A 13,020-nucleotide genomic window follows, 5' to 3' on the forward strand; every position below is an offset into this window, starting at 1 on the left:
TGGGCAACATACACCACTCGCCACCTGCTGCACAACCACCCCAGCAGTGATACATTTTGTCAAACATCAGAGGTTTTTGCATTTCACATCAGCCCTCATGGTACATCCTTTCTTCAAATAAAGCAAATATTAGAATGAGGTGATAGGCGCACGCTGCTCCTCGTGGACTTCAGGACTGCAGGCAGCAGTCTCTGGTGTGCTGCTGTGCTCTGGCAGGGTGGCTCTGACGCCGTGCTGTCTCGCTTTGAACGAGGGAAATAACATTCTAACTTGACTCAAGTATAAACTGACACAATGGTCGTTCAAATCAATCTGAGCATCAGATTAGACTCTTGAAATGAGTACATATCATAGTTAGCGTAGTTATTTAATATTAATTAATTAATTATTAATTTCGTTATTTGCCTCATTAATCGTCGTAGTTCCAAATATAGTAACACCTGGAGCTGCGGCGACATTACCTGCTATAAAGAAAAATGAGCAATACAAGAATATCACAAGGAAGCCAGATTGTACTTGCACCTGCTTGAAGATTATTCAGGGTTACATTATAAATTGGATAATGTTATGGATTTGTTTATGCAAAAGGTTCATTCCAATCATTCAAGGCCTCACACAGTATCGCATATAGATAGAAATCCTGTTGGTGCTAATTCAATCTGGGTTAACTGAAGAGCTGTTCTGGGTGCACTGTTGTTTTATATTCTCTTATGCAGCTTGCTCAGACTGTCTTATTGATATGTATTAATGCCTTCTGTTCTGTTCAAACTTAATTTCTTTTTGCTATTTCTAAACACTGACCCTTTTGTCAGAGCACAACACCACTGACAACCATTAATTTTTTTTCTACTGTCCGTCTTTGTGGCAGGGAGAGCGTCAGGACTCGGATGTGGTCGAGGAAAGAAACGCTCAGGCGCAGCTGGAGAAGGCCAAGGTAATTCTCTCGCTGTCTCACCAATCCTTCATCAGACAGGTTGCTCCCAATGACACAGCTGCATCACAGAAAGGCAGACATGGGCACTGGGTATTGGCGGAACAGCACTCAAATGAGTCACTGTAGTTCTTCTTGTTATCAGCCTTTGTCAAGCTCTGGGTCTGGAGGACTCTGACGAAGGATTTATTTCTTTTTTTAAGCTCAGCTTCAGTAGAATATACTTTTCTTCTTAAAACACTGTCACCTGTTTACCTAAAACACCTTTTTAAAGACGTGAAATTGCAGTGATTCAGTCTTTAATATGGAGACATTAAGACATCCAAATAGAGTCTAGCTGTGCAATGTGTGATAATGATCTTCATGACTGGGCTGAGTTCAGGAGATACACACAAGAAATAAAGAATACAGAACATCTGTGCGCGCGCACGCACACACGCGCAAACACACACACACACACACACACACACACACACACACACACACACACACACACACAGTGATCAGGATGTGAGTGAATGTAGGGAGCTGGTGCCTTTTGCGAGTGGAACTACCTCCTGCTTAATACAACCAACAACCAAGACTGAGGAAATGGTAATCGACTTCTGCAGGACTAGGCCGAACGTCTGCAGCCAGTCAACATCAATTGTATGGACATTGAGGTGGTCCAGTCTTATAATAAGTTCCTGGGGGTGCACATGACAGCAAGCTGGACTGGGCAGTCAACACTGAGGTGCCATACGGTAAAAGGTAGAGATGGTTTTTGTTCCTGAGGTCATTTAAAATGTGCTTCACATGTTCTGCATGTCTGTGGTGGAGAGTGTGTTGCTGTTTGCTGTTGTCTGCCAGGGTGGTAGCCAGAATGACAACCTCCTCCTCCTGCTGCTGCTGAACTCTTCAGTCTAAAGGAGGATTAGGCTTCTGAATATTTTTTAAATTATGTTTTCATGACTTTCTGTATGTGGGACACAGCAATTTCCCCAGCTGGGATTAAAGATGTTGAAACCTATTCAAAACACTCAGAAAAGAAAGAAAAACATTTTCTTTGCTTGCTCACTCCACTCAGAAATTGTAAGATAAAATCTTGGGAAATCATCCCCTTGTGACAAAGGACTCAAATTGACCCCAAGCCAGGTGTTCGTTCCCGTCTTTAAGAACGGCTCTCAGCTGCTTTGCTTTTGTCTTCTTCCAAACACATAGGGAGGTCCAGCAATGCTTCAGTTTTAGCAGAAAGCTTAGCACTAACCACAAACGGAGGGCTAACAATGCTGTTTTTTAAGCTGTGCTTTTTGGTTTACCACTTTCCTTGATTCTAAAAGGAAACAAGAATGATAAAAAAAAAATGTATAACAGTATCTGAAAATGAGTTAAATAAAAGACCTGTAAAAATGGTTTAATTTCTACTTTACATGTTTAAGGCTGTGGAGTGATAGTGTGGGAAAAACCACCTAAGAAACACCTCGGAGGCCTGTTGATGCTGTGTCTTTCTTTACGTTGGCGGGAAGCAGCATATGCCATCTAATCATGAGCGGCTGATATCAGCTGCTCTTTTTGCCTTTTGAGCAGCTCCTGCTGATTCATGTCCCGTTGAATATTAAATTAAATCCTGGCCCCTGCTGACCCCGGCAGCCTCGTCTCTCTAAAGTGGAGTAATTAGCAGCTCCACTCGCCTGCCGCTGACATTTGACTCTGACAGGATTACAGCTCCAGCAGCCCTGTGAAAGCACCGCAGCCACAGAGATGCGAAAACGCAGCATGAAATGGGTCTTGGTCTTGGTGCGCAGTGTGAAATGGGCCCCACACGCACAGCTCACATTCAACTGGTACCCGCACGCACAAGCAAAGGGGCCTTTGCATGAAGGCCTCAGTGCTGTATTCAGGTTGCACTCAATTTTATGAAGAACAACACTCTAAGGTGTGCACAAACCTTTTCAAGGTGCACTGTGTAGAGTTTAGCAACATCTACTGGTCAGAAAGTATATTGCAAGCAATGTTAACGTTAATCTCGGTTTTCTCAGTCAGTCTCTCAGCTCTCCTGCGTAGAGCAGATCCACCTTCTGTGCTACTGTAGCTGCAATATGGCCACTTCAAACTCACATTCAAAAATACCTAAAAAGGTACTTTTGAACGTTACATGTGCAAATAGTCCGTCATATCATTCGCACAAAACACATAAAATGTTGAGCAATACTACATACGTGACACCATTAAAACAATTCCCTACAAGTGGACGAAAAGTCCACTATACTCCAGCATATAAAAAAGACTTACATTTTGTGACCGTGTCTCCTCCTTCCTCAGTACAAGCCTGTGGCATTTGCAGTACGTTGCAACTTCTCGTACACACCGGCAGACGACGACAACGTTCCTGTGCCGGGCCAGGCTGTCACCTTTGAGGCCAGGGACTTCCTCCATGTCAAAGAGGTTTGGAGCAAACGCACGGACGCACTCGACTGCGTGTCACACACCAGAGCGTAGAGAGTAGAGGTCACCATGAGCCAGACCAAACAAGCATTCCTTTGTTTACTGATTCTGATTTTCTCCCTCCTGAGCAGAAGTTTAACAATGAGTGGTGGATCGGCCGGCCGGTGAAGGAGGATGGTGTAGTGGGCTTCGTGCCCAGTCCTGTCAACCTGGAAACCATCCTCATCAGGAGAGAAGTCCAGGCCAGAAAAGCTGCCAAGGCCTTAGCCAAGTATGCTTCTGTTTTGTCTGTCTTTTCTTTTCCTCTCTACTCACTAATTCCAGAAGTAGTCTAGATTGGCCGAGCGCACGTGGAAAAGAGCCCTCACGACAAAGTGTAATGCAGAGGCTCATGTGGCGTTTTGAGGCATTCATCTGATCATCCTGAAAAACATCCACACATTAGACACACACAGTTTGACCAGAGAGGTATGGATGGATGTGGATGAATGTGACTGGAAAGTCAAGAGCTTCCACACATTGACCAGTACACATAAACCGTTGAACAGCTAAACACAAAACATTGTTGTTGTTGTTGTTGTTGTTGTTGTTTTGTTTGTTGTTATTGTTTTAAAGGAATGGACTCATTCTCTGCTTGGACACAGTATTTTATATCAAATAATTAGTATTTTATGATTCTGTGTTCTACTAATGACTCTGTGATGGTTGCCAATGATTGCTGAAAACCATTAAGTGATGATCACTTTTACTGGGGTACATCTTCTTTTTGTAAGACTTTTTTTTTTTTAATGAATTATTCTCTCAGTGGGGTATGAGTCAGTTTTAATACTGAGAAATAAGCTGTAGATCAGTTTAGTGGTGGCGATGTTACTCCTCCCTTCAGTTCAGTGGGTTGTTTTTAATCAGGCTGATGGGGAATTAACTCCATATAGCTCAGGCATAAATATGTCTTGACCCAGTTAGAATGAAATTAGTCTTTGTAGGATCTTGGTATTTTTTTTTTTAATTTTTTTAAGTTGCTGCTTAGTGCTTTTGATGTTGTTGTCACTTGAAAGGATTGCTTCACCTGGCCCAGCCTTGTGCAAGGTGATAACCATCCACTGTGTAAAGACGGCCAAACTATTTGATTTAGGAGAGACATGCCGCCTAATTGTTATTAGTTGCTAAAATCTTTGCAATGCAAGTTTTTGCCCCCCCCGTCTGAATTGATCTCGGTGAATTTAAAGACTTGTCTTTCATTGCAGCAAAGCAGCATCTCAAGCAACGCAAGACATGAACTCAAAGAAGTACACTCCTCCATCACAAGGTGTGCACATGTGTCAAATTGCACCTGAGTGTTTTGTTTGTTTTCTCTCAATGGCTGGTGATTTAACACTACACTCTTGTCTTTTTTCCCTGAATGAGCAGCCACCCAGCAGGTGAAAAAGAAACCGGTAAGTGTGCGAGCAGCTGCAGACTTCATCAGCAGAGATTTATTCATCCTGAGCTGTCAGTCTACCTCTTCAGTGTCTTAACAGTCTGAGTTTTGAATGCAGAATCTTAGATCTTCTGGCAATATAGTCCCCTTGTGCATGTTTCTGGAAAACATTTGTGTTAAAATGTTGAAATGCAGCCACAAACTCTGATTGGGCGGTACACCAGGGCCACATGGATGTCAGCAATTCACGGCTGTAACAGTCCAACCAAACAAATAATGTCACTATCATTTAAAGTCACTAAATTGTATTTATATAATATTTAGTATTCAGAAGAAACATAGCCAATCATTTTATCTGAGGGATCACCTGCATTTTCTTCAGGAAAAGAAAATTGGAATAAAATAGCATTAAGATGCTAATCGCGATGAGAGAATTTTTCTTTCATGGCAATTTTATTCTGCTGAATTTAAAGAAATGCAGACAGCATTTTCTGATGTGGCTGTGTGTGTGTGAAGAAACACATCTGAGACGGTACCCTGAACTAGCTTTCCAGGTATTCCCCTGGAGATATTGCTTAAAAGGCTATTTTTATTGCCTCTGATATTGCAACAACCATTCTTTATCTAGTGCTTTTTTTTTTTTTTTTTTAATCTTCCTGTTTATCAAAACCAAGTTTTAATATTTGAACCATGAAATATGCATTGTTATAAATGGATTTATCCCACACTAGTTACATGTCTGTTCTACCGAATGCAGGGGGAACAGTTGGCAATGTATGATGTGGTGCCTACAATGCGTCCTGTGGTTCTCATGGGGCCGTCACTGAAAGGCTTAGAGGTTAGTAAACCACACTCATGACAACCCATCTACTTTGTGAAATTAAGTGATTTGCATTTGGACAGTGGCATTTATTTAAACCCAGCTTCACTGTGTTTTTCCAGGTAACAGATATGATGCAAAAAGCACTATTTGATTTTTTAAAGCATCGATTTGAAGGCAGGTAAGTCCTGTTGTAAAGGCTCCAGTGGCTGTATGTTCGGCGAGGACGTTGGATACAATAAAAACCATAACTGTGATTATCCCGACTGCTGTGTCTCCTCCCCAGAATCACCATCACACGGGTCACAGCAGACATCTCTCTGGCCAAACGATCCATTCTCAACAACCCAGGCAAAAAGGCCTTAATGGACCGGTCCAACACCCGCTCCAATTTAGGTATGTGGCCTCTTAACCTGGATTGTAAGGGGTTTAAATCACATGACTAAGTTTGCATCACCAGCACAAATTGACTTTTAAAATAGAAGCCTGGTAATATTTGTCTCTCACTGGGTTGTCCCCTGCGGCAAGACTTAACCACTTGGGATCCAATGTGGGTAAAATCCCAGGACAAATCCCCCCCCCCCAAAAAAAAGTGTGAAATAAACACAGGTTTGTGTCTTATTTCCCCGGTGATAACAGTGTTATAACTGAGATACCCCTCACATTTAACATGATTAAAATGTGAGGTAAACCCCTGTGCAGGAATATCACCAATCAGGTTGCATTGACGCAGTGTTTCTCAAAGTGGGTGGCGAAAAGAAGACAGGGACGAAAAGAAGAATTCAGGAGTCCGGTGGTTGCCAAGTGTGTTCTTTGTTCGCCCCTCCAAGGTGGGGCGTGACAGAGAAAGTTTGAGAACCACTGCCCTAATGCCATACAAGTCTATGGGGTCAAAAGTCAACTTTGTCCTTGAGACATGGGATCACTTGCAGGTTCATCGGGATCCCTCAAGACACAGCCACGTCAGATTTGGGGCTTCTAGGGGCTTTAAATGAAAACATTTCTTCCTCCAAGGTGGGGCATGACAGAGAAAGTTTGAGAACCACTGCATTAATATAACTGTAATGTGTCATCACTGACCTCAGATGTCTGAGAGTTACTAGGTTTGGGGTTCATAAGGAAATATTGGGGGGGGGAAATGCTGGTTCATTCATGCAATATATTGTCAAAATATCACAAAAGAACTGATTCTGTCTGTCTCATTGCTGCTGTTCCAACTCTGATGTTATGAGTTTACTTATCTGGCAACCAGTTTAACAGAACCTGACCAGGCGTTACGCATTTTAAACTTGGGATAACTTGTGTCTTCTGCTCTTGCCCTTCTCAATGCTCCCTCACTCAGATGCTGCAGGTATGTATGTGTAGTTGTCTGTGTTTGGTTCTTTTTAATTCACAGTGTTCTTTCTTGTCACCATTTCATTCAGTCAACTTAAACGTGTTATGCACGAATAACTAACATGAGTAAAATTTGCTTTAATTGTTGATTGATTTGCATCTGAATTAAATAGAACAAGTTATCACAACAGGTCATCACATAACACATCCTGTTTGTGAAGAAGCTCTTATAAATCCAACTAGATGAAGGTAAGACGTTCAGAACAAAAACTCCCTAACCTCCGGCTATCGATCTTTACATTTACAGCCCAGATTCAGGGGGAGGTGGAGCGAATCTTTGAGCTGGCCCGTAGCCTACAGCTGGTGGTTTTGGATGCGGACACAGTAAACCACCCTATCCAGGTTGCCAAGACCTCACTGGCTCCCATCCTTGTCTATGTAAAGATCTCTTCACCAAAGGTAGAGCTTTCAACTATTATCCTTTGGGACTGCACCTCTCTTCTTAAAATAGACTCAGTGCTTTCCCGATCGAAACAGACGTCTGTCAAACCAATGAAAAGTGATGCCACATCATTTTTTGGTGAGGTGTTTGGAGAGACTGTAGGTAACTGACTCTTTCTTGGCGTGAGTTCAGGAGAAAGCCAATGTGCATGTTATTTGACAACAACAAAAATAAAGCATTACGTCAGAAATTCAGCTTCTGGTAATTGAGGTGTGATAATAAACATTTTCATTTGGAAGTGTGAGCTGATACATGAGGCTGGGTTGTATAGCAATAAGTTATGTGAGAGAATATCATATTAGGCCTATGTCCTTTGGCTGTCTGCAGCATGAGAAGGTCTGTGTATGATGAAGGTTTTGACTATATATATTTAACAATATTTGAAGATTTTTTTGTTTGTTTGTTTGGTTTGCAATATGTACATTACAACTGTAAATATCGGGGTGGAAATCACCCAGGATCCCTTTGGTGCTTTCTCCAGTAGCTGTTGCACATGGCAGACTGTTCTCTTCACTTTCCCCACAGGTGTTGACACGGCTGATCAAGACAAGAGGGAAGTCACAGACCAAACACCTCAACGTTCAACTTGTGGCTGCAGACAAGCTTGCTCAGTGCCCGCCGGTTAGTGCCATCTAGTGGCCATGTCTGAATGGATTTCTGTTGGCCAAACCTCAGATTACATTTGCAACCCCCGCTCTTTCGCGTGATAACGTTAGCTAAATGGTTCTCTGGCAACATGAGTGAGGTACTGGATCCTCGTGTGTGAAGCAAAGAAGAGGTGTGTTTGTTTAGTGTAATCTGACAATGCTGCATCACAATGTTTGATTAGGAGTGAATGGACCTGCTCTTGATGCAGTTGTGTCACTGGGCAGTTGGCTTTGCTGTTCCCTTTCGCTCTGAGGGGAACAACCAAAAGAAGAGGAGTCTGTTTGAACAACACCTTCACTCCTGCCATGTCTGCTTTCTGCTGTTTGTAGGAAATGTTTGACGTCATCTTAGATGAGAACCAGCTCACAGATGCCTGTGAACATATTGCTGATTATCTTGAGTCTTACTGGAGGGCCACGCATCCCCCAGAAATGGAGCAAGCCAATGCATTGGTGGCCCAGCTGGCTGAGAACACTTTACCCACGAACCCCTCCGCAGTACCGGTATGTGAGACTTACACAACAACATGTTTAGAAAAATACAGTTTACAGTGTGACATCATCTCCATCCTGTCATCTCATCTAACGTCTTCATCTGTGCGAGTGATCTGTTGAATGTCGAAAACCTCTCTGCAAAGTACAGCAGGATTGTACTGTGGAAAGAGGAACCTCACCGTTTGTCCCACGTCTGTTTGTTCCATGTATTCATCTAACATTCTCACTTCATCTCTTCCACATCCTCACCCTTGGGAAGTTGAAGAAATAAGATGGGTGAGTGAAGGCCTTTATATTTTTGTCATTGTTTAATTGAACTGCTGCAGAAAGTGTCTCCAGAGGCAGGGAAAATGTTACTTCAAAAAGGTAAGTGGTGTCTTAAATGCAGAGCTTCAGAGGTAACGTTTTATTTTCACAGTGGTTGAAAAGGATTTTTGATCCCCCATGCATTTGTAACTCATATGCTATCTTCTGCACGTGTAAGTACAAGAATGTATTGTTTTCTTGTCAACAATAGATAATATAACATTTTCAAACAAATAAGATTTGATTCTTTCAAATATTTCCTAATAATATTTGAGATTGTGATAATATATTAAGGGAATCTGAAAACTATGCTTCACTACTATCTGTGCAGCTCTCATGATCAACTTTGTAAAACTACGGTACAAAAAAATGCATTAACAAAATGTACCCGACAACGGTATCTTGATTGAGGTCGTGTAACGTGTTGGTCCTGAGGTGAACTGGCGGCTTGTCCTCGGTGTGCCCCACCGTCAGCCAAAGCTAGCTGGGATGCGTTCCAGCACACAATCAATCTGCAGAATTGAGCAAAGATCTGGCTTCTTTTGTCTGCTCCACTTTGTGGGTGCCAAAACACTGTACTGTAGTGTACACTGTACACTACAGTGTAATATCATCCCTTTGTGTTGTCACAAAGGACACTGATACCTCACTGACATCTCACCAGGTTTTGGTCCATCCTTTGACACTACCTCACTGGTGTCTTGTTCTTGCCTCTTCCCAAACATGTCAAAAGTTGCGGCAGTTTGGCAGGACCTTTTGTAAGAGCCTGTCAGAGAGATCATATATATATATAGTATATGCTGCTTATGGAGATCTTTTTTTTTTTTTTTCATTTTTGGAAGCTTGACATGGATGAAAAGTAAGCATCTGAAAACTGGTGTAATTTAGGACCTTTGAGTTGAGCTGTCATTGTCTTTATTGCGTATTTAGGGTATTTATAGCAGCTCAAGCACACAGAGAAATGTTTGTGGCAGAGTGTCTGTCAGAAACCGTTGAACCAGCTCGGGTCATCTACTAAATTTGAGCGATTTAGCTGCCCTCTCCATTCTGAACCTTATCTCCTTCCTTTCACAACAGCTCTTCAGATTTGTGTCTTTGTATGTTCATAAAACTGCACAGCAGAAGTTTTGGCACAATAAGCCAATGAACCCGGTTGGTGCAAGGTGCTAGTGTTTGTACATCACTCATCGTTATTTCATTTTTCTTTCAGGATGGGCAGAAAAATAAGAAGTCAGCTGCCCCCAAAAGGAAAGGTTCCCAGGAGAACCATCTAGAAGATCCAGCTCCTGCAGACCCAGCACTGGACCAGCCGGCTGACGAGGCCCAGGCGGAAGAGGAAGAGCGGCTTCTCAGAACCGAACCAAAGAGACCCCAGCACGGCCACCACCACCACCACCATCACCACCACCACCGCCGGATGGAGCATCATGGCCACACCCAGCACAACCAGACGCCTGGCGTCCCGGAGACGCACTCCAGCAGGGACCATGGCCAGAGGGTTCCGCGCAGGCACCCGCCCGACCAGAGGGAGGAGGAGCCCGACGACGTGGTGGAAGAGGAGGAGGAGGAGGAGGAGAGGACGCCCTTCAACCACAAGGGCCACAATCACGTCCATCACAACAGCAACCGCCACCACCACCAACACCATCAGCACCACCACCGCAGCGGGGGCGGCAACGGCCAGTCGCACGGCGAGGAGGACTATGAGTACGAGCACAACGAGCGCAACCGGCAGCACAGGCACCACCAACACATGAGTGGCCGCAGCTCTCACCACCACTACGCTGGCCACAACCACCACAGCAGCCACCACTACCACGGCAGAGACATTGACAGAGACAGGCACAAGGACAGGGACAGGGATCATGGCAGAGACAGAGACAGGGATGCAAGACAATGGCACAGGGACTCCTATGTACGTTAGCGACTCCACTTTCGTTGATGCAGGGCGGTCGGCGTATGAGACGCTGCTGAGGTTGCACTACCAGGTGGGATACTGGTACATCATCAGTCACTGTCTCCACTTGGCACTTTTTGCTTTCATTTTCACCTTATGGCACGGTAGCCCTTTGTCCGTCTTAATTTTTGTGTTTGCTCTAATTGTGTGTTTTTGCACAAGTATGTACGTCCAAATGCAACTTTGGGCCGATGCAACATCTGCTCTGCAATATTGTTGTTTGTTTTTTTTCTCTTTACTCTCCCTTTTTTATTTCTTAAGCAAGAGTGAAGGAACAAATGAAGGTCTGAAATGTTTCTTTAAATTGTCGGTAATTGTGGCCCAACTACCAAAACACTTGCGCTGTAAATCATTAGCAAATCAAATCCTCATAGGCCCCATATTGTTTTCTGATTGCAGATTGCAAGCATCAGAGTCAGGGTGTTGTCACAAACCTGGGAGTGTTCAGTTTCCTTTGTGACATCACAAAGGGCTTATTACTGTCAGTTTTAGCACACATTTCCTGAAAATAGAGAGAGCTAAAGAAGCAAAGGATGGACTTTTCTCATTTCTGTCTCTCACTGACACATATTGACAGGGGGAACATTTGTGAAAGTGAGTGTGTGAAAATGTGTTGATTCTTTTTATTTTAATAGTGCTAAATTTCATTGCAACATTATTTGACAGTACGAGGCAACTTAACCTCTTCCCAAGTGTGAAGTGAAACGGAGTTAACACAAAGAGGCTAATTTAGGGTAAGAAAATTTACTGTAAGACATCAGAAGCTACATTGCATGATCCCAACTAATAACGATACACAAGAATCGCTCCTGGCAAAAGTGACAATGCAGTAGACTGTGTATCTCAAAATAATCGAGAAAAAAAAAATCTTTAGTATGGTCAAACAAATAGTCCTGATGTATCGAAACATAATCAGTACAGGAGAATAAACTGGTTTGCTAAGTAAGACTGCCTTTGGTTTCTGCCATGTTGTCTTTCCAGAAATTGTAAAGTTATATTCTTTCCTGCTTTTAATAACATTGTACACAGTAAAGTCCAGGTTGACTGAAATGTCTGTCAAACTCAACTCAAATTAAGTCAAAATAATTACCACAAGACAGCATTTGTTTTGTCAATCATTGACAAGTAGTTGATCTGCGATCCAAGGGCAACAGATTACGAAAATCATTTGTAATTGCTAACTTTGCTCCTATATAATGAATGTATTTCTCCAACACTCATTCACAAAGGGATGGTTTGTGTTATTAAACTAATGTGATAGACACATCTGACTGCCTGTGTTTCAATTGCTGTGTGTTAAAAAAAAAAAAACAACAACTATTTTTGTACATGATTCTAAATGAAAGTTGTACTGTGCTTCCTACTTTTCTAAACAGTGTTTAAGAATGTTTAGTGACTTGCATTTGTTCTATGTGGAAGCATGAAGAAAATCTGTGTTGACACTGACCTGTGCTACATGCTGGATACTCTATGCATCTTCTTGTGATAAAAATGTATTGCTTGAATACAATTTCTATGCATTTGTACATACTTCATTATTGCCTTGTTAGGTAAATATAAAGATAACCTGAGAGCCTGTTGGACTTTTCAGGAGAGCTTGATCAAAACTGTATGATTGCTTTGACAGGGGGAGACTGAAACTACTCTGTTCCTTTCAGGAAAAGAACACTTTTTGTTATGTTTGTTTTGTACATTATTTTGAGGTTAACAAGTATGATTTGAAAACAATTAAAATGAAGGGAAGAATTTGATTGATGTATTTTTTCAGGTCATGTCTAACTTTACCGGTTTGTTACAGCGCTGTTTTAAATAATTTGTATTATTTGATCATTTTTCATTAGTATAGTTAAAAATGTTTCAATGTATTTTTTAAATCAGTGTATAGTTTCCTCATGTTTGACATAATAGGTATTGTCATTTACTGTTTCATCTAAGTCGTGTCAAACTCAAGGCCCTAAGGCCAGATTTGGCCCGATGTGTCTCCATCTCTAATTAATCATGTCATCAAAGTTATGGAAAACGTACAAAGTAAAAAAAAAAAAGCAAAATATACAAATATATGAGCCAGTTTTGGCCACACTGCAGTTTTTTTCCCACATATTTTCTTATCAGTGGCGGGCCGTCACGGTCAGCAAGACATTCTCTGCTGGCAAAAACATACTCAGAAAAGTAACTTCTCCGCATGT

The 13,020-nt window shown here is 42.3% G+C and overlaps 1 protein-coding gene across 2 annotated transcripts in view; it reads left to right on the top strand.

Moving 5' to 3' along the window:
• Positions 1-12,585, top strand: part of cacnb2b (calcium channel, voltage-dependent, beta 2b) — a 30,626-nt gene extending 18,041 nt beyond the window's left edge. For both annotated transcript variants that reach the window (XM_076021827.1, XM_076021828.1), the window contains exons 2-13: positions 869-934; positions 3,233-3,355; positions 3,487-3,626; positions 4,600-4,661; positions 4,763-4,788; positions 5,530-5,610; positions 5,715-5,773; positions 5,879-5,988; positions 7,235-7,386; positions 7,955-8,050; positions 8,407-8,580; positions 10,088-12,585. In XM_076021827.1, the coding sequence (XP_075877942.1) occupies positions 869-934; positions 3,233-3,355; positions 3,487-3,626; positions 4,600-4,661; positions 4,763-4,788; positions 5,530-5,610; positions 5,715-5,773; positions 5,879-5,988; positions 7,235-7,386; positions 7,955-8,050; positions 8,407-8,580; positions 10,088-10,801 (1,803 nt within the window). In that variant the 3' untranslated portion in view covers positions 10,802-12,585. The remainder of the gene's footprint in view (positions 1-868; positions 935-3,232; positions 3,356-3,486; positions 3,627-4,599; positions 4,662-4,762; positions 4,789-5,529; positions 5,611-5,714; positions 5,774-5,878; positions 5,989-7,234; positions 7,387-7,954; positions 8,051-8,406; positions 8,581-10,087) is intronic.
• Positions 12,586-13,020: the final 435 nt, after the last annotated feature.

The sequence above is a fragment of the Nelusetta ayraudi genome, unplaced genomic scaffold (genome assembly GCF_046127955.1).
Source record: "Nelusetta ayraudi isolate G7.1 ecotype Tasmania unplaced genomic scaffold, CSIRO-AGI_Nayr_v1 ptg000011l, whole genome shotgun sequence".
Classification (NCBI taxonomy): Eukaryota; Metazoa; Chordata; class Actinopteri; order Tetraodontiformes; family Monacanthidae; genus Nelusetta; species Nelusetta ayraudi.